Here is a 24,219-nt window from a genome sequence, read left to right on the forward strand (position 1 = left end):
AGAGGAGAGGACACAGAGACACAGAGAAAAAGGCCCTGTAGAGACACATGGGAGAAGAACACATGAAGACAGCGGATGATGCAGTGAGTGATACAGCTCCAAGCCCAGGAGTGCCTGGAGCCAGTGAGGCTGGAAGAGGCAGAGAATTCCTCCCTAGAGTCTGGAGGGACTGTGGCCTTGCTACACCTGATTTCACACTTCTAGCCTTCAGGATTGTGGGGGAGTAAATTTCTGTTGTTTCAAGCCACCAAGTTTGTGGCAATTTGTTATGGCAGCCCTAGGAATCAGAGACCAGGAAACTCCCGCCTGAAGGCTGGATCCCCCTGCACCTGTGTACCAAAGCCTAGGAGAGGGGACAGTTGGCCCATTTCGGTCAGGTATCTGCTTCCCCCACCAGGGACCCACATACTATGGCTGGGAATGGGCAGAGGGCATACATGTGACTCTCAGAGCTGTCCCCATTTTGCACCCTCGTATCATCGCTTTAATCAAAGGGTGTGGATTCACATCTCAGGTTGCAGGAAGGTCTCTCCCGGGATGCCTCAGAGTTCTATGCCTGCCACACACCTATCAGCTACTTGGGTAAAGACAGAAGGCTGCAGTCACCTGTGTGGATGAGACAGGCAGGAAGAAATGCCACCCTGCTGGATGACAGAAGCAGGATTCAAGAAGCTCTTTGCAGGTTAGAAGGCCATCGAGATGATGGTGAATGAGAATGACAGTAAAGGCCAGTTCTTGAGTTCCAAGGGACCATTTCACAAGGGGAATAAGGTGGAGCAGGCCTTAACAGCAGCGAGAAGGACCCAAAGGTTTTCTTTGACCAGTTGCGAATAGTAAACCAGTGCCGGGGTCCAGCTGGTTAAGAGCTTTAGTTGCACAAAGAGAAGCAGAGCATCCACTGCTGGACTGGAGAGGCGAGGGGTGTTTGGGTCTCCTTGCACCCCATACCTAAGACAGAGGAAGCACGGACCCCACCAGGGAACCACAGGAACGACCTAGTCACCCACTGGGCTGCAGGGAGAGGTTAAGATGCCCCAGGTAGGGGCAGCACAGCTATCAGTTGTCCTGGCCACCTGGAGACGGAGACGGTGCAGAGTAGGCGCAGCTAGCCAACAGGGACCTTCTGGAACCTATTCCAAGGAGGTGGCTGCGGAGATGTTGCTGGTGCGCCCCCAGACAGGGTCATCTCCGCTCCAGAGCTGAGGCACGCAAGGGTTTTTAAGACCCGTGTGCCCCGCCGGTGGGCGCCGTTCCTGGAGGGAGGGGGCGGCCCGCGCCAGGGCGGGCCCCAGGGGTCCGGCTCTGCTTCCCTGTCTTGCACGCGGGCGACGGTGGTGGACGGGTGCGTTCGGGGGCCTCCCCAGGGCGCGACTGCCCGCGCCCCTGCCACCCCGGGGCTGCTCCCTTCTTAACCTCTCGCTTGCAGGCGGCCCCTCGGGCGTCAGCTCGGAGCCAGGGCGGGGGGCTGGCGGCGGAGAGGGGGCCGGCGGAGGCGAGCGACGCGGCCCCAAGTTTATGCTAATCTGCGCAGAGCCCGCCTCCCGCCTCCCCTCCGCGGCCCCAGCCGCGAGCAGCGCCGGCCACTCGGCGGGACGCAGCCGCTGCGCAGCGCCAGGCGGCCGGGCCAGCGAGCTCCGGGGGCCGCGGGCGGCGGCGGCGGGAGCCGGGCGGGCGGGCGAGCGGCGGGGCGGCGGGCGGACGCCGGGCGGGGGCCCCGCGCGGGGCCAGGTGGAGAGCCGCGGGCCGCGATGGGCCGCCGCCTGCCGGTGTGGCTGTGCGCCGTCGCGGCGCTGCTCTCGGGGGCGCAGGCCAAGGGCACCCCGCTCCTCGCGCGGCCCGCGCCGCCCGGTGCCCCCCGCTACAGCCTCTACACGACGGGATGGCGCCCGCGGCTGCGCCCGGGGCCGCACAAGTAAGCGCGGGCCGCGGCCGGGCGGGAAGCGGGAGGGATGGGGCCCCGGCGGCGCTCCCACCTGCCCGGACCGCGCGCGGGAGAGGGGGGCTCCGGGCTGCCGAGGCCGAGCCCCTGCCCCGGCGGGCGCCCCCACGCTCCGGGAGGCTGCGGGGCTGGCGAAGAAAAATAAGCCGAGGGGGCCTGGCGCGGCGGCTGGGACCTGGCAGTGCCCGCGGAAACCTTTCCAGCGAAGTAACATTTTCCAGCTGCGCTGTGTGCAAACTCCCGGCGCAAGCGGACCAGGTGGAGGGAGCGGAGGGAGGACGGTGGGCGCGAGGCATACGCGGGAATCCCCCACGCCCCCACCCGCGCCGCGCCCCCCTTCTCTCCCCTGCCCCGCCAGGTGGGAGATGGAGCCCAGCGCCCTGCAGCCCGCCCCCTCCGGCGGTTAGCCTGACCCCGGGCACCCCTTGGGAACCCCCAGTGTGTTTGACCACAGAACTGATGGGGGCGCGTGGGTCCCGGGCCTGTGTTGTGGCTCCAGAGGCCAATAGCAGTGCACGGGTGGTTGGCTTAGCCAGGCAGCCACTCCCCACCCCTTGTAACCTGTGAGGCTGGCTCCTGCCTCACCCCTGCCTCAGCTTCTGGTCTTCAGTAGCCAGTGGCTTGGGAACTGGCCCCAGTCAGGTGAGTTAGGGGCTCTACCTGGGATGCTGGCTGAATTGTATTGTAGGAGAGTGCTCAGCCCATAGCTCAGTGGGCCTGGCACATCAGAGCCGGCTTCCTGGAGGAGGCAGTACCAGAAGTGATCAGAGACTGAGAAACCCGGAGCAAAGGCAGGGGCTAGAAATTACGAGGTGGCATGTATTTCCCCAGGAGTCAGGGAAGGAAGGAGGAGAAGTGTGGTCTCAAAGGCACAGAGGCACTAAGTTGAGATCTCAGAAGGATGGAATGCCAAGATAAGGAGTTGAGAGCCAGTGAAGGAGTTGGAGGAGGGTGAGAATACAGCAAGGCTCTTGTTGGGGAATCCAGGTAAGGAGGGCAGAGGCCAGACCACAGGAAAGGCAGCCCCTGGTTCACTACAGTGCTTACCCCAGTGACCAACCCACTGGGAAGTCTGGGATCTGACTGACCAGCAGTGGGTCCAGACCCCAGGCCAGGGCCCTGGCCTCCAGGAACAAAGAACAGAGACAGAAGAGAGATGGGAATCTAGTCCCCTGGGGAGACCTACAGATAGGGAGGGGGGTCTAGGAGCCTCAGTGCGCCTGGCTCAGGCCAGATATTGCAAGGATGCTGTTCCCTTACAGGGCCCTCTGCGCCTACGTGGTGCACAGGAACGTGACCTGTATCCTACAGGAGGGAGCAGACAGCTATGTGAAGGCTGAGTACCGGCAGTGTGGATGGGGGCCCAAGTGCCCCGGGACAGTCATGTGAGTGCACCCCCGTGCCACCCACTCAGGACTGCTGGGCACAAGCCCCAGGCCTGCCTTCCCCCCAAGAGCAGCAGCCAGCTCCACAAGGGGCTGTACCTCCTTGGACTGCAAAGAGCCCATTACCCCAGCTCCCACACGGGCTGGCTAGGGGACGGGGGGCGGGGAGGAGACATAGGCAGGGTCAGGTTAGGGCCCACAGAGGGACCAAGGGAGGATTCCTAAAAGAGACACAGAACTAGGCAAGGAAGAAGCCGCAGAGACAAAGAGAGTTGGAGGTGAACAGAAAAGGCAGAGGCTCACACTGACAATGGTTGATGCCAAAGCGGCCCCAGGAAGACCCAGGAAGGGCCGTGGTGACTGTAGAAAAGGAAGGCCAAGGGTGAGGGGATGGAGGCCAGGTTGCCAGGGCCTGGGCCGGACAGGCGGGGTTGTGTGAGCATATGTAGGACGGTGCACAGGTGTGATGCACAGGTCTATACTTGGAGAGGTTTAAGTGCATGTCTGAAAACAAACCCACTTGCTCCAGTGTGTCAGTGGGTAGACAGGCACGTGGCTGAGCAGGCGAGGGAGGGGCCCTGGCGAGCCCTGCCCTGCACCCCTGGGCCTTCCCTTCTGTGCTCAGAATCCAAGGTGCCATCCACCAGCCTGGGTGGCCAGAGCTGAGTTCCCAGAACAGGCTACAGAGGAGCAGACAGAACTGAGGGGACAGATGGGAGCCGAGAGCTGCCCCTGCACACTGGGAAGGGCTGTGCACCCCGGCTCCAGGGCAATACCCATCCCACCCCACCCCACGGGGGAGGGGCTGAGATTGTGCCAGAATTCTTCCAGGTATCGCCAAAGCCAGAGTGGAATCTCTCATGGCAGCATGAGCTCAAGGGGATCCAAAATGGTCTTGGGGACACTGGGGCTAAGTCCCTGCTAGTGTTCTCCCCAAGCAAACAGGATGGGATGGGACTTCACCTGCACCTGCTCCTTAACCCTTCTCTGAAGCCCTGAAAGGCCCGCCTCCACCCCAACTGCCCTGTCACCGAATACACAGAAAAGGGAGGCTTTGATGGTGGTGTAGAGGTGGGGAGATAATTAGATCTTATGCCAGGAGGCAGGAGCCTCAGCCCACAGGTACAGGGCAGCGCCCTCTCCCCCTGTCTGGCCCAGGTACCGCACAGTGCTCAGACCCAGATACAAGGTCGGCTACAAGACAGTGACGGACCTCACCTGGCGGTGCTGCCCTGGCCTCACTGGAGAAGGCTGCCCCGAGCACCTCACCGACCATGGGGCCTCCCCAGCCCAGCCAGAGCCTCAGCCCCAGATTCCCTCGGGGCAGCTGGGCCCAGGGCCCCAGCCCCCTTCTTCTAGCAGAGCGGTCCCCAGCCCCTATGGTGAGTCTGCCTGGAGGAGACCCTACCAGGTGATCAGGTTTTTTTGGAGCGGTGGGGAGGGGATTGAGCCAGGTAGGCTGAGCTCTGGCAGGGCTGGGGAGGGTGCATCTCATGCTGGGCTTGAGGGAGAGCTCCCAGAGCCCCTCCCAAAGCTGAGAGAGCTATGCCCAGTGGGAAGGTGCGCTTAGAACAGAAAATCTCTCAGGTGGCCTGGCCACAGGACAAGCTGAGGGAGGCAGGCCAGCGATGCCCCTGGGGTTCTCTCTTCCAGGAAGAAAAGGTCCAGGGCTGTTTGGTGAGCGGCTAGAACGACTGGAGGGTGATGTCCAGCGCCTGGCACAAGCATATGGTACCCTCAGTGGCCTGGTGGCCAGCCATGAAGACCCCAACAGGATGACAAGTGGTCCCAGGGCTCCTGCCACCCCTGTGGGCTTCGGGATCGTCTCTGAGGGGTTTGTGAAGCCCAGAGACAGAGCTGGAGGGCCACTCACACCCCCCCTGGATGAGATCTTGAGCAAGGTGACGGAGGTGAGCAACACGCTCCGGACCAAGGTGCAGCTGCTGGACGAGGTGCATGGGCTGGCCCTGGGTCACGAGGCTCACCTACAGCGGCTGCGGGAGGCCCCTCCGTCTCCACTCACCTCCCTGACGCTTCTGGACGAGTACGTGGACCGACGGCTGCACCGACTCTGGGGGAGCCTACTGGATGGCTTCGAGCAGAAGCTGCAAGGTGTCCAGAGTTCCTGCGACCTGCGGGTGCAGGAGGTGCGGCAGCAGTGTGAGGAGGGTCAGGCAGCCAGCCAGCGGCTGCACCAGAGCCTGGATGGCCGGGAGCTGGCCCTGCGCCGGGAACTGTCACAGCTCGGGTCGAGGCTGCAGGGGCTGAGCATGGCCGGAGGGGGCGGCTGCTGCGGCCGGCTGGCTTTGATCAGTGCCCGTGTGGACAACCTCGAGAGGAACCTACAGGCTGTCACTGAGGCCCAGAGGGGCCATGGCCCCCTCACCAGGGATGAGCTGGAGCGGCTCTCTGCTGCCATGCTCGAGGGGGGTGCGGACCGGCTGCTGGAGGGCCTGGAGACCCTCAATGGGACGGAAGGCGGAGCGAGAGGCTGCTGCCTGGGGGGGGAGGAGGGGGGATGGGACGTGGGCAGCTTCAGGACCCTGCTGGAAGAGCGAGTGCAGAGCCTAGAGGAGCGCCTGGTGACGCTGGCTGGGGAGCTGAGCCATGACAGCGACCCACCGGGCAGGTCGGCCCGGCCCCGGGTGCAGACGGAGCTGGCAGTGCTGGAACAGCGGCTGGTTTCACTGGAGTCCTCGTGCACTCCCAGCACCACCTCGGCCATCCTGGACACCCTCGCGGCAGAGGTGAAGGCCTGGCAGAGCCGGAGCGAGGCCCTCCTACACCAGGTGGCCAGCCACGCAGCCCTGCTCCGGCAGCTCAACGGCACCGTGGCCGAGGTCCAGGAGCAGCTGGCAGAAGCAACGGGCAGCTCACTCCAAGGCGAGATCACCCTGCTCAAGGTCAATCTGAACTCTGTGAGCAAGTCGCTCACGGGCCTCAGCGACTCCGTCAGCCGGTACTCCGATGCCTTCCTGGAGGCCAACTCCTCCCTGGACGAGCGAGAGCGCAAGGTGGAGGCTGAGGTGCACGCCATCCAGGAACAGGTCAGCAGCCAGGGCTCTCGGCTTCAGGCCGGCCACAGGCAGGTCCTGAGCCTGCGGGGGGAGCTGGAGCGACTCAAGGCCGGCGTGGCCGATGTGGCGGGCGGGCTGAGCCGCTGCCAGCACACAGCCCAGGACCTGCGGCACGTGCTGGGCCGCTTCGACCAGAGGGTGGCGCAGGTGGAAGGTGCCTGCGGGAGGCTGGGCCTACTGGCTGCCCACAGGGAGGGCCTGTGGGGCTACGTGGACCAGCTGAATCGCACACTGGCTCAGCATGCGCAGGACATCGCCCGCCTCCGGGATGACCTCCTGTACTGCCGGGCCCAGCTGGCCGAGCAGGCGCGGCCCCGGCAAGCTGACTAGGCAGGCCAGACAGGACCCGCCCCTGGACCCCGCTGACCCTGGGGATGTCCCTCCAGAGCCCAGCCTTGCCCAGCAGTGCCTCCCAGCCCCCCCTGGCCAGCATGGATGCCACTTCAGAGGCCACAGAAGGAATAGCCTTGGTCCAGCTCCATATGACTGTCCCAGCCACCAAAATCCACACTCAGTGCTGTACCAACTGGACAATTCAACATCGTGGTCAAGGCAAGGACATCATGCCTGAAGGCCAGGGTGGACCTAATTGACCTCACAATCCAGTCTGCAAATTGTCCCTCTTCAGACACACCAGGGTCAGCACCTGTACAAAGACCCGCAGGTCTGGTCACAGACAGTGACCTGTCCACATCTCCCTTTGTCCCCAGGCCATAGCCCCCAGCCTGTGGGGGCTTCTGGTTCCCTTGTCCCCTTGGCTTTTCTCCCTTGCTGTCTGGGCTCAGTTTCTGCAGGAAGATGGTGCCCACTGGCACTGTCCTCATACCCGGCAGCTTCGTGGATACGGTTTCTGAAACCAAGGACCAGAGGTTTCCATCGGCCCTGGTCCTTCGGAGCAGAACAGAAACACAAAGACTCAGTTCTCTTTATTTCTTTTGACCCTCCCCTCAGGTGAGGGCTTAGGCAGCTGTAGATTCCCTGAGAAAAAGGACAGGGTCCAGGCTCTGTTTAGAGACCCCACCCCAATTTATCCTTTTCCTTTTCTTTCCCAAAAATGCTTCAGGGCCTCTGGTCCCCACACCCTCCCCTCCTTTCCATATGGGAGAATAACCTGCCCACCCCCCACCCGCCCAGGTTAGAGCCTCTCTTCAGAGAATAGCCCTCATATATGTCATGGCCTGAATGAGGCCAGACTCTGAACAGGAGGCCACAGGAGAGGAAGGCCTCCAAGCCCTGTTTCCAGCATCCCGGCGAAACCCCAGCCTCTCCTGGATGTTCACTAAGTGGTGAGAAATTCAGGTAGGACACCATCACGGGACAACCTGAAAACACAGTGTTCATCCAGCCTGCAGAGTTCCCAGAGACCCTGATGCCCATCTCTGCTGAGGTTCCTGGCCTCAGTTCCCCCACAGCAGCCCAGGGCTTTCTGTGCTGTGTTGCAGGTCCCTATAGCCCTGCCTTCTGGTTTCTTCCTTCCACTGTGGTGCTGTTGGGGGGGGGGGGGGACAGGCCTGGATTAAAGCTTTTAACCCATCTAAAGGTATTTTCTTCCCCAAGGACAGCAGGCTGGAAGGCTGCACTGCTGGGGAGCCAGCCCCACTTCCTAAAGTTCCTCATCCCCGTACAAGCTTGCTCGGCAGCTCTGTGGGCACTGAGTTGACCAGCAAAGTCTAGGGAGGGTTGGCAGGTCACTGCCATTGGCCCTGGCAGGTTTGGGGGCTGTGTCCTTAGGGGAGGTACTCAGGGGAACAAGGGCAGCAGCTGGGTACGGGCCAGGCCAAGTGGGAGTCACACTCCCTCAGCCCTCGAACTGCCTGGGAATCCTCGTTCCTTGATGTCTGAGCATCCTGGCTTGGGGTGTGCTGAGATATCGGCGTGCCAGGGAGAGTGGGGAGGTCTGGCTCAAGAGCTGTGGGAAGGGGCCGGGGTTATGGAGGAATCGGGCTTCAGAGGGTATGATCAATGCTGTGCAGACGGTACTCAACCCCTCCCCACTGCTGCCGCCAGCCATTTCCGTGCCTACAGGTCTCAAGCCTCCTGGGACCTCCCTCTTCTCCCTGTCCTATCAGGAGTTGGGACAACATACCAGGGTGACAGGGACAGAGATGTCAAGGGCATGGAGAATCCTGTGAGGGCCCGGGTGACAGTCATTTCATTGCTACAGGCCAGGGCTGTGCTGAGGCCTGGAGCAGCTGCCCCCCACCTCCTGCAGCTCAGCTGGCAAAGGCAGGAGACAGGATGGGGGGGGGGGGTCTCTGTGGCTACTAACCAGCCTTCAGCCCCCTCCTCCCGTTCAGTGGACTGGCCCCGTGGTACCCAGCTTCCAGTGTCCCGATCCCTGGGACACCCATTCCCTGGAACACCTGGCCAGGGAGGAGGGGGTAGCCGGGGCAGGGTCAGGCCAGGGCATCAAAGTCCACAGCAACCAGGGGCTTCCGCCAGTAGCAGAAGTTGCTGTATTCAGGGTGGGCCAGGTCTGTGCTGGGGCCACGGGCCACGGGCGGGAAGAGGAGCTCGACCACCTCGCCGAGCCGTTCGTACCTGTGGGCAGAGCAGGGTCAGTGCCGAGAGCCTGAGCTGCCACCAGGCCCCAGCCCCCATCATGTCGGGCAAACACTGCATCCTGCCTGGGAGCCCTGGGTGGAACCGGGGCCCAGGGAGAAGCTAGGGAATGGGGACTTGCGGCATGGGGGTGCATGGCAGGGTTTGGCCTCACGTGGATTTGTGGTTCTTCATGAGCTCCTGGATGAGCTCTCCCCGGGGGTTGACTGTGAAGATTCGAGATGTAGGTAGGCCCACCTGCCGGTAGGCGATGACATCCTGTGGGGGACAAAGGAGGGGCCTGTGGGCTGGGAGATAAGATAGGGAGAAGGTGGCCATGCTCCTGGGGAGATGACACACTCACGTTGGGCCTGTTCCCAAAGGCAGCATAGAAGGGCTGTCCGTGGGGCAGGAACAGCTGCTGGATATCACTCAGGCAGGCGATTTTGAACACCTCTGGTTTCTTCTCAATCACCTCCCTGGGGCAGCCAGGGCCATGAGCAGGAAGGGGAGCCAAGGCAGGGCAGCAATCGGAGGATGGCAGGGTCAGGTGCCGCGAGGTCTGACTCAACCGACACCCGAGACTGCCCCCCCCGCCGACAAGAGCCTGTGGGCTTGTGTCCTATAGGGTGGTTACCTGTGGAGGGCGGAGAAGAGGCTGCTGGGAGACAGCAGAAGGGGGCCCTCAGGGAGGCCGCAGCCCCGCTCGCTCACCCACTGCAGGTAGCCCTTGGTGAGGCCCGCCATGCCGATAGCCCGTGCCGAGCAGTACAGGAACTTGTACCCATTTCTGGGGTGGGGGACAGGAGAGGCACAGAGTCGTCAGAGACCAGCCATTCCCTGCCCCACCCTCTTGGCTTTGGCCAGCTCAGCTCAACCCTGGGGCTCTGGCCTTCAGACCCAAAGGCCTTTGTAGGGAGGGGACTTAGGAAGAACGGCTGACAGAGGTGGCCTCAGCTGCTGTCCCACATAGGAGGGGCACGGACAGCATCCTGAGGCCCAGGTGGAGTGGGATGAACAAAGGTTTGAGCAAGTCTGTAGGCTTCTCTACAGCACAAAGACCAGCAGTTAGACTCAGACGCCAGGAGACCGGTCTTTCACAGGAGAATGGGAGGCCAGCCAGTAGGTTGCTGTGCTCCAGGGACATGCCTGGGGCTTATTCCCTCATGGGCCCTCCTGGTCCCCAAGCCTGGCTTCCTGGGGCAAAGGCCATAGTGGCCTAAGACATCCTGTCATTCCCTCCCTAGGGCCCTTCCCCAGCCCAGGGCACTCACAGGTGGATTTTGTGGTAGAGACTGGTGATGCCCTGGTGTGTCCAGTCTTTGCCTAGCTGGGGCAGAATGTGACCCAGAGCGTCCGACCTAGAGCCACAGAAGAAGGGTCACTCCAAGGCAGCCCCATGTAGCCCTCGTGTGCCACAGCCCCCAGTGCCCAGGATGGTGCACTGCAGGTAGAGGGCCTTTCTTGATGTCCCCCTTCCCCCGGCACAGAGGAGGCCAGTCCCAGGCCCTCCCTCTCTCCCCTGGCCAACCAGGCCTCACTTGGTAATGGTCCCATCGATGTCCGAGATGACCACCTTGTCGTCCCATTTCCACAGGTAGATGGTGGCCCTGCAGCGGCAGGTGCCCTGGTACTGGGTGGTCACACTGAAGACCACATCATTGGCACCTTCTTGCAGGTTCAGGCGCCGCTGGGGCCGGGCAAAGGGAGGAAGCTGTGATGTGCCCCAGCCTGGTGTGTCCCCTTTCCCCACCCCAAACCGTGCCCTGTGAACCCCACAGGCCTCTCATGCTCCTCTTCCTCCCAGCTCAGAGAACCTGCCTGAATTCATCAGACACAGCCACACGCACACACGTGCACACGGGCAGAGGGTAACCTTGGGCAGTTAGGCGGTACGAGGGTGCTGGTTGGGGTCTGCACCGGCAGGCACAGGAGCCCTAACCTCCCTTCCTGCCCCTTTGGGATGAAGCTCACAGATAAAGCCTGGCCCGTGGCTCCCACCCAGGTTTCTCAGGTCGGCCCTAAGGCTGGCATTGCTCCTGGTGGGGAGATACCCCACTCCATAGAAGGGACCTCCTGGGGATCCTCACAGGTACTTGTGACATCCCCCCAAAGAGAGATCTAGCCCTGTGCTTGGTCCCCAGGGCAGCTCTCAGCCATAGCCGGTGACCAAGGCTATTGGGCCCTGGCTGACCCCAAGGTGGGTGTCACACAGGGGTACCACACAGATGGTAGCTGCTCTGTACCAGGTTGGCCCTCCTGGGCCCCTCCCTGACAGAGCCACACTCAGGGGCCAGTTACTGAGCTCAGAGGCAGGACTCAGGGGCAAGGACTGCCAAAATCTGAGGGGCTGTCATCAGCCTTCGATTCCTTCAGAGTGGCCTCTAAGAGAGACCCACAACCCACCGCAGGTAGATATTTTAAGATGACATAGAGAACACTTTTCCAATGAGGGCATCCAGCAAAGACATGGGTTGGCACATGAAGAAGTGAGCCCCCTGACCCTGAAGGTATTCAAGCAGAGGCTCTTAGGGAGGCTGCCAAGAGGATGGATTCTGGGCTTTTAAATTCCTTGGAGCCTAATTATCTCAGCCCCACCCACCCCCACCTGGACACACCAACGCGCGCCCACTCACGATCTGGCTGGAGGAGAGGCGGAGGGACTTCCTGTAGGTAGGAGGGTAGGCTGGAGGCGAGGGTGGCAGGGAAGGGACCTCGAGGATCACAGGGCTCTCTGGGGCATCATCCTCACTACTCGGCACATCAGTCTTCGCCCTGCAGGCAGCCCGGCTCTCAGGCCTCTGTCCTCCACCAAGGCCCTGCACTCCCAGCAGATGCTTACCCCTTGGCCCAGGCCACAAGGAACCTGGGGCTTGTCGCTGCCCCTCCAGAGACCACTCAGGGGATCAGAAACCTCTCCTTCTAGGTGCCACCCATTTGGAGAGGGGTAGCAGAATTAAGGGTGCAGGTCGGCAGTATATGCCCAGAAAGGGGTCAGGGCTCCTGGCCCTTAGTGCATGGCCAAGCTAGCCTTGGAGATGTTTACCTGAAAGACCCAGGTGTGCGTCTTAGAGTTTATTCCCAATCCCACCTGCTTTGGCTTCAGCAGACCCGCCCCTGGTCATCACTCATACCCAAGCTGAGGCGTTGTGGTCACTTGTGAAGAAGACAAGGTCAGCCGGCCCCTGGCAAAGAGGGGAAGGCCCCACCCCTCCCACCCTTCCTTAAGACGGTAATCCTTGTCTGGGCCAGGAGTCTGGGCACCCATTCCAGCTCCACCGGTACCCAGCTGTGGAACTTTTGGTGCAGCTCTAGGCCTCAGTTTTCCCATGTGTGAAATGGGGCTATTTCTCAAGAAAAAGAAAGGGTGTAGAAGCGACTGGGTAATGACAAACAACCATCACTGGCGGAGGGCTGCTGGCGCCACCGCTGCCCCCACAGGGATCGTCCCCAGGCTCAGCTCCAGCTGCAGAGTGCCAGCTAAGAGATCCAACTCACCCCTGCTGCTCCCTGGCTGTGCTTTTCTCCGCCTGGGCACTGCGCTGTGGGAAGAACATACATCTAGTAAACCCCGCCTCCACCCTGTGCCGACCACCCCCTTGGCCATGATCACTCACCTCCTCGGCCGGGAAGTCCCTGCGTCGCCAGGAAAACCACCACCGTCCACCTTTCCGGGGCATCTTCTCCTTCTCCAGTTTGTCCACAGTGCTCTGTGGGCAGATAAAGGCCATGGCATTTTTTTTTTCCTGCACCACCAAACCTACTTTTCATTGCCCTTGGGGCCCCCATGAACCCAGAGTCTAGGGCTGACCCTAGAGCAAGGTGCTGTCAACATCTGGAGGCTGTGGAAGCATCCTCACCTCCATCCTTGGCTTCCAAACAGTGACTCATGTACCTGAGCACAGGAGACCAAGGGCCACTCCTGCCAATCCCCACTCTACTCCAGCCCTGACCCCCTAGCTCTTGCCCAGGCTCGGCCTGGCCTCCAGATCCTATGGGCCAGTACTGCTACTAGAGTAGCTGAAGGCAGTGCTTTGACATTTCTCAGGATCTAGTACTCTCTGCATGACGCCACCAAGTGACAGCTGGAAGAACAATCCATAGCCAGTACTCCCCTCAACCTCCAAGACCAACATAGGCAACCCCAAAGGTCAGTGACTCTATCCCATGGATGGCCCCCAGCCACGATTGTCTGGTGGGAGAACATGACCTTGGGAAGATGCTCATTAGATGTGTGCTAGGTAGCCCCAGGGAGAGGCCAGGAGAGCCAGGGCCAAGACCCTCCCAGGAGACTTATCAGCTTCCTACAAACAGAATGGTGAACCCAAGTCAGGAGGACATGACCTGGAGGTGGGCCAGCCAGGGTACCCCCTTGAGCTGGAAACAGACTGGGGTTGTCTCCCAGAGGCCTCAGGTGGTGGGTCTGTCTGAGGACAGTGAGGAGAACCAAGCAGGAGAGTGGCCCTCCTCCTTCCCATAGGCTCTGGTCCTAGCTCAGACCCAGAGCCAGCCAAAGGGTGGAGCCGAGTGTCACGAAAGGGAGGCACCTGCAGTCAACATCTGGTTAGTGATGTTCTCGGGCAAGTCTAACTGATCTGGGAACCATGGGCCAGATTAGGGCAGGGCCCTGTACCACTCCCAGTGGCATAGGAGAGGCAGGGGCAGGTCAGAGAGTGGAAGTTCTGGGAGGGACTGAAGAGACTGGGTTCCTTCCCACCTCTGAGCATCACCACATGCTGTTCCCCTCCCCTCGTCTGCTTACAGATTACTCATCCTTCAGATCTCTACCCAGGAGGCACTCACTCAGCAAACTCCCACTTTAGCCTCTCAAAGCACCCCAGCCTCACTCCCAATACTCACGGTTGAATTTTACATTCATCTGGCTGAGTCTTTGACTACTGTCTTTCTGGGAGGGCATGACTGGCTCCGGCCTGTGCCTGGCACACAGTACGTGCTCAAAAAACGCGCAGAGTAGGTGCTCAACAAATGCATGCCAATAAAGCAAGCAAGTGCCCACAGTCCAGCCTGGAGACATTGCCAGGGCAAGGTAAGGAGTGGGCCCTCTGTCTGCCAAGCCTCATCTCTTATATCTAAAAGCCTCCTGTTGAAGGTTATCATCCCCCTCTGGTTTGCCCTGAGCTCTTTTGGAGTAAAGTGTCCCCTTGCCAGGATTCAGCCATGCCAGGAAGCCAGGGAAGGGTGGGGCTCTGTCCACACGTCATGAGGTGAGGCTTCGGGGAACTCGGTATCCCCTCTCAGAGTGGTCTTGTAGTCGGTCAGCCCCAGACCCATCTCTGCCCACTGTCCGCTTCTTGGCCATAACCCTCTACCCTCAGCAGGCCCGCTGGTGCCCTAACCATTACCTTGGGCAAGTTCTTCTGGAAGGCTTGCAGGGAGAGGATCATGGGGGCAGCTACAGCCCAGTTATAATGTCTGGAGAGACAGAAGGAGGAGTCAGGGCTGCAGCAGCCACAGGGTGGTGGTGGGCAGGGGGGCTCCAGGGCTGCCAGGGTCTCAGCCTTGGTACTCACTTCTCATTGATTTTCACCACCAGGTTCGGGTGCTCAAGGAGGCCAGGGTTTTGGACGAGGTCCTCGTAGGAGACTATGTGCTGGTTGAATTTCTCTGGGCACAGAGGCAGAGAGTAAGGAATGAGGCTGACACATTTGAACGGGACCATCAGGCCCCGTTCTACCATCTACACTCTACCATCAGGTCTCCTGCATTTTGGGTGTGATACTTAGCAGGGCTTCTCCCTACCTGTGGTTTTTGCATCTGCTGTGCCCACCCCAGGTATTTGCCATCCTGGATTCACAGGATAAGTCACAGCTTAGCCTTAAGTGTTTGCTTCACAGGGTCTTGGGAACGCCCTGCCCTCGCTGGCCTCATGGGGCTCCACAGGGCAGAGAACAGCAAGGCCTCAGCCTAGCCTCACACCATGGCTGCCTGCTACTCTGGGGGCCTCCCTGCCCTCCCCCATCCCCTGGGCTCAGTGCCAATCCTTGGAAGGGTTCAGGCCATGGTCAGACATACCCCGGGAGATGTCCCGGCTGTCAGCTAGTCCACCACAGAGGGAAAGCACTATCATGTCCAAAGTGGGTTCTGGCTCCTGTTCAGGGTTGGGGTCCCCCAGAGGCTTCTGGCTGTTGGGTTCACTCCACCTTCTGGGCCCCAGTCCACAGTCACTGGGGGCAAAGAAGCCAATAGTGATGTAAATACAAGGAGGCTGTGAGGAGGGGCCCACCCCTCCAGGCCCTTGCTGGCCAACCCCTGGGCTCATGGGCCCCAATCCCAAGACACCCTGGAACCCAGAACGCAGGCACCTCTGGGGGAAGTAAAGGGCTGCATTCTCAGAATCCAGAGAGGGCAAGTCGTCCAGATAGATGTCACTGGGGCCCAGGTGCTGGCTTCTCTTCACGGAGCCTGAGGGCAGAGGGGACACCTATAGACTTGACATGTGCTTAGTAGCATGAGCAATGTGTGTCCCCTGGTCTCTGAACGCCCTGAAGCAGCGCCGTCTGGTAGGACTTTTGGGGATGATAGAAATGTCTCGCGTCTACGGGTCCAATACGGTAACTGCTAGCCACATCCCTGTATTAGCACACTGAAAATGTGGTGTGACGGAGAAACGGAATTTTAAATGCGATTTAATTGTAATTAAATTTTACAGAGCCACAGATAGCCAGCAACTACTGATCTGGCGGTGAGTCCTAGTGCCTTCCCACACTTGTAGGATAAACCCCAGCTCCTGCGCCAAGGATCCAGCATCTGCTCCTTCCTTCCCCACCCCCGCCTTGCTCAAGACATACCAGCTGCCTCCGTTCCTGGCCGCACAGCCTCCCTCCCACTTCATGGCCTTGACACATGCTCTTTCCTCTGCCTAGAATTCTCTTCCCTTGATCCTTATTTGGCTGGGTCTTTATTGTTGGAGTCTCCGCTCACGCATCACCCACTCAGAGAGGCCTTCCCCAACCACATGATTTAAACAGCCTCTGTCCCAACCAATGATTCTGTCCTGCGTCACCCACGACGTGCTCTTCCTGTTCACGCATGCTTTGTCTATCTGCCTCGCTGGGCTGTGAGCCCATGAGCGCTGGTGCCAAGCACAGTGCCTGGCACACAGCAGTTGCTCAAAACATGCTTGAAGTACCAGAGTCCAGCCAGTGGGTAACATGAGGCCAGGAAAAGCCTGGGAGAGGTCCAGCCATTACTCACCTTTCCTGCTAGAGACCCCCTCGGGCTGCCTGGTGGGAAGTGGGCCCTCCAGGGCGGCCCAGCTCCATGATTTCGAGGGAGGAGGGAGGCCTGGATCCCTTCGGCTCTGAGTCTCGGTCTTCTTTCTCTCAGGGGTGGGGAGAGGGGGACCCACCAGAGCAGGAGGCTCCGTGTCAGTAGGAGGAAGGTTAGCACCAGCCCCTGTCTGCAGGATTAGGGGCCCCGAAGGGTCCACACCAGCCACAGGAGCAGAGGGGGTGCCGGGCTCTCCCTGAAGAGGTGGAGCTGCCCTGACACCACCATCAGCGATCTTCGAGCACTCGGGCCATTCTGCTTTGGCCACCTTCAATCAAACAAACGGGGGCGGGGGGTGTAAACCAGTGCAGGCCCGGCCTCCCACACCCCAAAAGGCCTTGAGGGTCCCGGGTATCAGTCACTCCACTTCTGACCCACAGGGACCGCAGAAAGGCAGGCTCAGGAGGCTGACGCGGAGGAACTCACCTTGGGCAGCCTCCCCCAGGCCCACTGTATGTGGGACTCAGCTCGCAGGGGGCTGGGCTCGGGGGTCCGCAGCTCCAGCTCTGAGTCGCTCTTTGGGGATGTCATTAGCACACCCGGCAAGAGGCTGCCAGAAACAAGAACTTAGAGACCCTCGAGCCAGCCTACCGCCCACCGCTGCCCACCCAGCCTGGGGAAAAAAAAATATTTGTGATACGTATTCATGCCTATGTTTGGATCCAGAATGTACAAATATATGAAAAACTCCTACAAACCAACAATAATGAGGCAGTCTAGTAAAAAAAAAAAAATGGGCAAAGACTTGAATAAAGGCTTAACAAAGGAGATTCAGAAATGGCTGATGAACACATTCAATGTGTTCTATATCATTCATTAGGAAAATGTAAATGAAAGCCACTCTAAGACCTTGGCCTTGAGTCCCTGCCTGCAGGCCTCCTGGACTCTCACCTGGCCTGGGGGCACCACTCGCCATCAGAGTAGGGGTAGAAGTCTTTGGCTTGCGGTGAGGACTCCCCTTCGGATTCGACACTGCTGAGGGGTCACAAGGAAATAAATGGTCACTGACAAGGACAGGGTACCCACGGAAGGGCATGGGAGCCTGGGTGTCAGGGGTTTGGGGAGGTAAAGCCCAGAGAAATCAAGGCCCTTGCCCAGGGTCACACAGCATCAGCAAAGGAAAAGGTGCCTGAACCCTGGTTGGTATCCCCACACCCTTGGCCACCCTGGTCCCCACACACCCTGGGGGCTCCGGCCTTGGCTTTTCCAGTAGAGACAGTTCACTCTCAGCGCCTGTCTCCAGCTCCTCAGAACTGGAATTGGCTGCCACCGTGTCCTCCTTCCGCCTGGGTTTCCTCCTGCGACGCCTCTTCTTCCGCCCCGTGGAGGCCACCCCCTCAATGATGGCTTCAGGCTCACTGTCTGTGCTCAGCTGGGAGTCTGAGGGGAACCCAGACAGGCCCCCACAAGGGATGGGTGATGTGCATAGGCGGGGAGGCACGTGTTCCTGTGGAGCAGACCAGGGGCTATAGCCTGGGGGGCCACCCTCACCACTCAATCATTCTGAGCCCTGCCTGACTCCCAAGGCCCTGGAGTGAGCTCATTTGGGGTCAGGAAAACAGGTATGGAGGCTGGCCAGAGGCAGCAGCAGCAAGGCCTTGCAAACACCACTGGCATCCGAGCTCCCTGACAGAGACAGAGAGCAGCCCCAATCCCAGGGGCTGCATGTACCCCAGAAGTTCATGGCGGGCCAGGTGCTACATGAACCACACTGTCCAGCTAGAAACCTGGACACTGGCTACTCATTCTCTGACCACACCTGCTTTCCCTTTAAGACTCAGCCAGGCATCACCTCCTCCAGGAAGTTTACCCTGACTACCCCCAGCCCCTGTTCCAACTCCCTTCATTATAATGACCATGTAGTTCCATCATCTGTTGTTTATACATCTGTCTCCTAGGCTAGTCTGGGAAGCTTCTTTGGAGACAGGGATCACCCCTCATCCGAGTCCACTGAACAGTGTCCGGCATAGAGTAGGGGCTCAGTTGAAGTTTGTGAAGCTCACACTGTTTAAACACCTCCGCTGGCTTGTGTTGGGCTCTGTCCCCCTTCTGCAAACACGCCTCTGCTCAGCTCTCACCCACACACTTCTATGTTCTAACTGCATCGAGCCAGCACCAGATCCAGAACCACGCATCTCATGCTCACCAGCCCCCCAGCCAGTTCCTCAGCACTCCCTTCCTTTCCAAGCTTCCCTGGGAAGCCCTCCTTTCCACCCTCCAGGGGCCCAGCTCAGGTGTCCTCTTCTGAGAAACCTCCCCCAACTTTCCCCGGGAAGGAAATCAACCCTTGCTGCCCCCCTCCCAATTCTACCCAGGCTCCAACAGCATGCCTCGAGTGCCAGCCCTAACCAGTCCCCCTGCATCAGGCTCTTGCTGCTGGGGTATTCCCAGGGGTGGGGTCGGTGACCGGTCCCAAGGGCCCAGCCAGAGGGGGCACTAGTGAAGGTGCAGGTGCCACGAGGCGCTTACATCATCGCTCTCCAGCTCCTGGACAAAGAAGGCCTCCCCGCTGTCTCCCAGCTTCATGTGCAAGTCCACGGGCTCCCCGTTGATCTCAATGTCTACCTGTAACGAGGCATGATAGCACACAGTCCCCACCATTGTCCCTTACCCCCACCTTCTAGTCTACTGTCCTGCCTGCCTCCATGGAGCACTGCACTCGCTGGAACTTCAGCCCCACCCCACCCCAAACCCTGGCTGCTCCCCACCCTGAGGGTCTCTGCTCAAGTTCCCCTTCTCAGAGAGGCTGTGCTGAACTCTCCATGCCCCTCCCCCACCATTTCCCCGTTCTCTGGGCTTTGTTGCACATATAACCGTCTCAGTATTCTTGTGTCTGCCGTGGTTTCTAACTCTTCTCTCTGCCACACCCCATTAGAACAAGACATGACCCATCCTGTCGCTGCTGCTGCTGTTTCCCCAACCCCCAGGATAGTGCCAGAGCACTTGCTGACTACATACACGTACCATAGTCCAAATGACCATTTTCTAAGCGCTGAATGGAGAGTTTTATCGGGCCTCTCCCATTTAACCTTCCAGCAACCCTGTGCAGTAGCTCCTATCACTACCCCTACATTATAGATGAGGAAACTGAGGCTCGGGGGTGTTAAGTAATATACTGGGAAGTGGCCGAGGGAGGCTGAATGTGAGCCAGGAAGGCTGAGTCCACAACCCAAGCTCTTAACCACCTCGCTACCTACTGTCCCCTATAAGCTTACACTTTTCTGTTAGGATTCTGGCAAGTCCCCAGTGGCTCCAATGCAAAAGGGATTTGGACCCCCCAAACCTCTTTTCATATTCCCGACCTCAGTGCTAACTAAAAATCTGTCATGTTCGCCAGGGCCCAGAGAAGACAGCACAGCTTTCCTAAGAGAGAGAAGCTAACCTTTGAGTGCCACCCTCGACAGTGTCATCAGCTCCTATGTCATGCTCCAAAATCACCCCTTCAGCACCAGGTAGAGCAGAGTGTGTTCATTTGCACGGGTGAAAAGACTTACCAAGAAAACCCACGTAAGTTCTCAGTGAGCTAGAGCCAGGTGTGATGCCCCCAGTACCAGGGACTGCCCCGGTGTGCTACCTCCACAGGAAAACGGGAACCCTCTTGGACCCAAATCCCCAGACTGACCCAAAACTTTCAAAGAAAATCCAAAAGAACGGAAGCTTGTCCCGTGGACAGATCCCCACCTGAGGGAGGCCTCAGTCCTCTCCTGGGGCCGCAGCGGCTGTCCTGGCTTTAAGAGCCCACCCTACAGTGGCCCCTGGCCGGCCAGCACTCACCACCTTCTCTCGTGACCGCAGGACACCCAGCTTGCCGAACCGCACGTGGAAGGGCGAACATCGGAAGGAGCCGTCCACCTGCTTCACCACCAGCACATCGATGCCACCACTCAGTGTGGCCGGGTTCAGGCCCCGGTATATCTCCTTCACTGTCCCAAACACCGTCTCTGCCAGCTGCCCCACGTAGTTCATGGCTGGTGCTGGCAAAGGGAGAGGGTGCTGGGGCAAAGGTCAGGTCCACCTCCCTCCGCAGGGAGTCTCTGCAGCCTGACCCCCCAGGTCCCCAGACTTACAGTGCGTTGCCCTTGGAGTGCCTTTGCAGATGGGCAACAGTTGTGGGACGGGAGGTATGTCTGTAAGTGTGGGCTCTAGTCCTGGCTTGCCCACCACCTGCTTGTGAGACCCTTGGGCAGCTGCCTTCCTTCTCCAAGTGCCAATCTCCACATCTGTCAAATGAGAGCACCAGGTAAGGCGATCTGGGGAGGCTTGCGTCTCGAAATGCCATGAGTAATGATAATGACCATGGTCTTCAGTGGTAGGGCTCATTTCAACTTCACAACAACCTGCGAGGCTGGCCAAGCGGGTGTCATTACTGCTGTTTACAGACAAGCCACCTGAGGCTCAGAGGTGGAGTGATTTGCCCAGGACCTCACAACTAGTAAGGAGAGGAGCCAGGACTCAAACCCAGGCCTGTTTGGCTGCAGAACCCTCAGTGTGAACCACTGGGTTGGCCCAACTGTGGGAATAGGGGGAGGCAGCCTCATGATATATCAGGCCCAGGGCCCTGCTGGGTAATGGGTGACAGCCCTAAAGACTGATATCTTCCCAGGAAGTAAGGAGGAGAGAGTCTTTGTTCTTCCATCTGGGAAATGGGTTCATCTGTCTTGCTGCCTCCTGGTCTTAGGAGTTGGAAGAGGCCTTGCTGGGCCATCAGGGCTGACTTGTGGAGAACCAGGGATTCTCCCAGGGGTATCCCTCCCAGGGGTAGGGTACAGCAGGTACCTAAGGCTCTGCCCAGCTCTATTCCTGGGGTCAGAGGCTTGAAGGAGGGCATCCCCTATAGCTGGGGGTAGAGTAAGCTCTCGGTTTATGGCCTCAAATACCAAACTCCTTCCCAGTTTCCCTGGAACGGGTCCACAGTCTGATCCCAGTGTCTCTAGGCCATAGGTATCAAGCCTGACCCCCATTTCTGAGACCCTCATTTAGCTGGTCAGGCCCTGAGACCCACATTCAGGCCTTGGGCTCGTCCCTGAACCCATCAAAGCTGCCCCTCCTTCCCCCAGCCAGACCGGTCCCTCCAGCTTTCCCACACCAGGCAGAGCTGGGTAAGCCAGAAGCAGAAGGCTGTGGCAGCCGTGGAGAAGAGCCAGGGCCATAATGAGAGCTGCTGCCAAGCTGGCATGGTGCCCGCCCTGCCAGCATCAGCTCATTGCCCCTTCCCTGCTGGCCAGGTCAGTGGCCTAGTGCCCCTCTGGCTGCCAGGATCCAGGCCATCCCACCTCCACAGGGCACTCCCATCTCTCAGACCCTGCGTCAGAACCCCTGGCGGATGACCCGCCATGCAAGACCACTCCTCAAAGAAGTTAAGTGACTTATCCAAACTCTATTCAGCTAACAGCCCATAGATGGGGGGAAGGGAGTAATGCTTTGTGTCCTGGTTTCCTGACTCCATACCATGGTTCCTTCCACTCCACAGTCCTCAAACCACAGCCACAGCTGTCTGCAGGGGGTGCAGCCCCGCCCCAGCCCACCTCTGCACAACCCTGCAATGCCTTGCCACTCAAAATGTGGCTCATGGCCCAACAGCGTCACCATCACCTGGGGGGTGGGGTGCTTGTTAGAAACACAGAGCTTCACAAACATAAGATACAATTAGAATTGCTAAAATGAAAACCTGGGACAAAATGAAGATTTTTGATCCCAAAAACGGCACTCAAATTTAATAAATATTTTATCTGCAAAGCACCTACTATGTGCTAGGTGAAAATTCCCACTTTGGTTCCTCCCTACCACATCAAATTCTGTGAATAAAAGGTCTAGGAAGACAGACAAGGACAAACATGTGATGGGCAGGGCTCTAGGCCACTGTGCCCAAGAAAAGCAGAGAGGACTTCAGAAGTTTCCAGGAATAAGGCAGCAAGCATGGGAGGGGCAGACTAGGAGTGGGGGCAAAGGTCTGCCCAGGTGGAGGCTCAGGCCTGAGCTATCTGTCCTGCTAGGGGCAAAGGAGCTGGGCTGGAGAAATAATGATAGGTCCAGCTTACCTATCACAGAGTTTCTCAACTTCAGCACGACTGCCATTAAGGGCTGAATAATTCTTTGCTTTGGGGGGATTGTAGGATGTTTAGCAACACTCCTGGTCTCTACCCACAGATACTAGTATCACCCCACCTCCAGTTGTGACAACCGAATTGTCTCCAAACATTGTCACACGTCCTCTGGGGAACAGAATTGCCCCTGGTAGAGAGACACTGATGTAGGAGAAAGAGCTTAATAGCAGAAATGGCACCCAAGGGGCACTGGGTCCTACTCTGATCCTGCCACAGGGTATCCTCACGCAAGTGACTTGCTAGCCTGTTTCCCCTTTATGAAACAAGGCCTCAATTTTTCAAACCCTTCTCAGCCAACAATTCATTCCTCCCACTGTCCACACCCCCCCCCACACACACACACAGATGCCCCCTGCATTTGTCTGCTCAGTATCTGGGGGGACTCCTGTGAGCCAAGCCCTACACCCATCTCTGAAGGCATCTCCGTTCCCCCAGGACCCAGCTCTGCCTCCTTGGTCTTCTCCATATGAAGAGCTCTGCTCAGCTCCCTTATACCTCCCTTCACCCCAAACTAGTATGTCTATAATCAAACACTTCACTTCCCCCCAGGGACCCAGGCCAGCTGAATTCCTCTCAGGACTTATGCGAGTCCGTTCCTCCCGAGCCCTCTGAATTCTATTCCCCAATCTCCTGCTCCTCCTGCTGTCCTTGGTCAAGGCTTTACTACCAGATGCCCAGATCCTGGGTGGCAACAGGACGTTGTGGGTAAGGTGCCAGACTGTTTGGGTTCTAATTCCCTCCCTGACATTTACTAGCTGCGACCTTAGGCAAATCTTCACTTCTCCGAGCTTTGGTTTCAGCCTCTGAAATGGGCATAAGGGATGTGTGAGTAATTAATGAGATAATTCAGGTAAAGCACTAGCATGCAATAAATGCCCATATGTGTCACCTATCAACAGTAGTATCTTTTCTGGCATCATGACAGCCCCAGTCACCAGGCTGGTCCTTAGGGCACACTACAGGTCAGACTCCAATGCCCTGCCCTGCTCATCCTTGAGAGGTTAGACTTCTTTGCATAGCATTCGAGGCCCTGAATGTTGGTGGCCCACCAATTGCAAAGTGAGCAGGTGGGCTCTGGGCAGTCTTCGCAGGATGCCCAAGCTTCAGAGTCCACTCTGGGAACACCCACAGGCCTCCCAGGCCAGCACACAACTCCACCACAGGGAAGCCAAAACAAACTGCCCTGGGGCTGAGCTCTCGGCCTTTCTAGACTCCCAGATTTGGGAAGGGTTGGGAGACAGTTCTTCACCCAGGACCAGAAGAAGCAGAAGGATAAGTGTTCCTATAGTCCTAGAAGGGAGAAAGCTGCACCCCTGGATCCCCAACAGCCTTCACAGCTACGCCAGCTGACTCGCCCAGTCTGCAGGCACGGGACACTCAGTACCAGAGAGGGTGGGCGATCTCCCCAAGGTCACACAGTCAGGCTGGGGTGGAGCTGCGCCAGCCTCCTCTGAGAGGTTTTGGCATCTTATCTCCTGATCCCACATTCTGGATGTCCGGGGTCCCGCAACGGCTGGGCCAGGGAGACAGACGAAGTGAGAGCGGCTCCTCCACGCCTGAGCTACCCTCTGAAGACTGGAGATGGACTCAGGCCCGCGGACAGGAAGGAACGAGGGTCAGATGGCAGGACAGAAGGGCGGGGCAGAGCAAGGGTGGGGGGGGTACTTCTTCTCAGGCCGGGGTCAGGCCCTACCTGGGGAGCTGCCCACTGGACCTCCGGGACCCCGAACCGCAGTCTCTGCCCGAGTGCACAGGGTAAGTGTCTTCGGCCCCGCACTCAGTTGGAGCTTCCGTCTCCTCTAGGACCGGGTGAGATCCCGGCTCCGCCCCTTCCACGAGCCAAGGCCAGTGTCTGCAGGCCCCAGTCCGTCCAGGCTCCACCC

The 24,219-nt window shown here is 59.0% G+C and overlaps 2 protein-coding genes across 6 annotated transcripts; one reads left to right on the top strand and one right to left on the bottom strand.

Annotated features, from left to right (window-relative positions):
* Positions 1-1,315: 1,315 nt before the first annotated feature.
* On the top strand, positions 1,316-7,934 carry EMILIN3 (elastin microfibril interfacer 3). 2 transcript variants are annotated; one of them, XM_019458486.2, is made up of 4 exons: positions 1,316-1,912; positions 3,202-3,324; positions 4,483-4,706; positions 4,978-7,934. In XM_019458486.2, exons 1-4 carry the CDS (start codon positions 1,749-1,751, stop codon positions 6,729-6,731), a joined length of 2,265 nt encoding a protein of 754 aa, XP_019314031.2. In that variant the 5' UTR covers positions 1,316-1,748; the 3' UTR covers positions 6,732-7,934. The 2 variants fall into 2 exon arrangements, with proteins under 2 accessions (XP_019314031.2, XP_053746217.1); XM_053890242.1 differs by lacking the exon at positions 3,202-3,324.
* On the bottom strand, positions 3,802-24,210 carry LPIN3 (lipin 3). 4 transcript variants are annotated; one of them, XR_002082465.2, is made up of 21 exons: positions 24,030-24,209; positions 20,007-20,452; positions 18,702-18,797; positions 17,414-17,679; positions 17,124-17,207; positions 16,659-16,782; positions 16,158-16,500; positions 15,266-15,365; positions 14,976-15,127; positions 14,474-14,567; positions 14,306-14,375; positions 12,560-12,652; positions 12,441-12,484; positions 11,579-11,717; positions 10,484-10,632; positions 10,217-10,303; positions 9,580-9,732; positions 9,307-9,421; positions 9,118-9,221; positions 8,671-8,942; positions 3,802-7,289 (listed from the first exon to the last, which is right to left on the bottom strand). XR_002082465.2 is itself a non-coding variant. In XM_019458484.2 (21 exons), exons 3-21 carry the CDS (start codon positions 20,196-20,198, stop codon positions 8,798-8,800), a joined length of 2,550 nt encoding a protein of 849 aa, XP_019314029.2. In that variant the 5' UTR covers positions 20,199-20,206; positions 20,300-20,452; positions 24,030-24,209; the 3' UTR covers positions 8,526-8,797. The 4 variants fall into 4 exon arrangements, 3 of the variants coding, with proteins under 3 accessions (XP_019314029.2, XP_019314028.2, XP_019314030.2); XM_019458484.2 differs by lacking the exon at positions 3,802-7,289 and having other exon boundaries at positions 8,526-8,942; positions 20,007-20,206; positions 20,300-20,452; XM_019458483.2 differs by lacking the exon at positions 3,802-7,289 and having other exon boundaries at positions 8,526-8,942; positions 20,007-20,225; positions 20,300-20,452.
* Between the last annotated feature and the right edge of the window lie 9 nt (positions 24,211-24,219).

Source organism: Panthera pardus, unplaced genomic scaffold (genome assembly GCF_024362965.1).
Source record: "Panthera pardus isolate Hobbes unplaced genomic scaffold, ASM2436296v1 HiC_scaffold_25, whole genome shotgun sequence".
Lineage (NCBI taxonomy): Eukaryota > Metazoa > Chordata > Mammalia > Carnivora > Felidae > Panthera > Panthera pardus.

What these genes read in the sequence shown, in the direction of transcription:
- EMILIN3 (XM_019458486.2), top strand. Translation starts at nt 1,749, where the DNA reads ATGGGCCGCCGCCTGCCGGTGTGGCTGTGCGCCGTCGCGGCGCTGCTC. An exon ending in CTGCGCCCGGGGCCGCACAA is followed by an intron (nt 1,913 to 3,201) that starts GTAAGCGCGGGC and finishes GTTCCCTTACAG; the next exon opens with GGCCCTCTGCGCCTACGTGG. An exon ending in AGCGGTCCCCAGCCCCTATG is followed by an intron (nt 4,707 to 4,977) that starts GTGAGTCTGCCT and finishes TCTCTCTTCCAG; the next exon opens with GAAGAAAAGGTCCAGGGCTG.
- LPIN3 (XM_019458484.2), bottom strand. Translation starts at nt 20,198, where the DNA reads ATGAACTACGTGGGGCAGCTGGCAGAGACGGTGTTTGGGACAGTGAAG. An exon ending in CCAAGGCCGGAGCCCCCAGG is followed by an intron (nt 17,208 to 17,413) that starts GTGTGTGGGGAC and finishes GTGACCCCTCAG; the next exon opens with CAGTGTCGAATCCGAAGGGG. An exon ending in CCTGGGGGAGGCTGCCCAAG is followed by an intron (nt 16,501 to 16,658) that starts GTGAGTTCCTCC and finishes GTTTGATTGAAG; the next exon opens with GTGGCCAAAGCAGAATGGCC.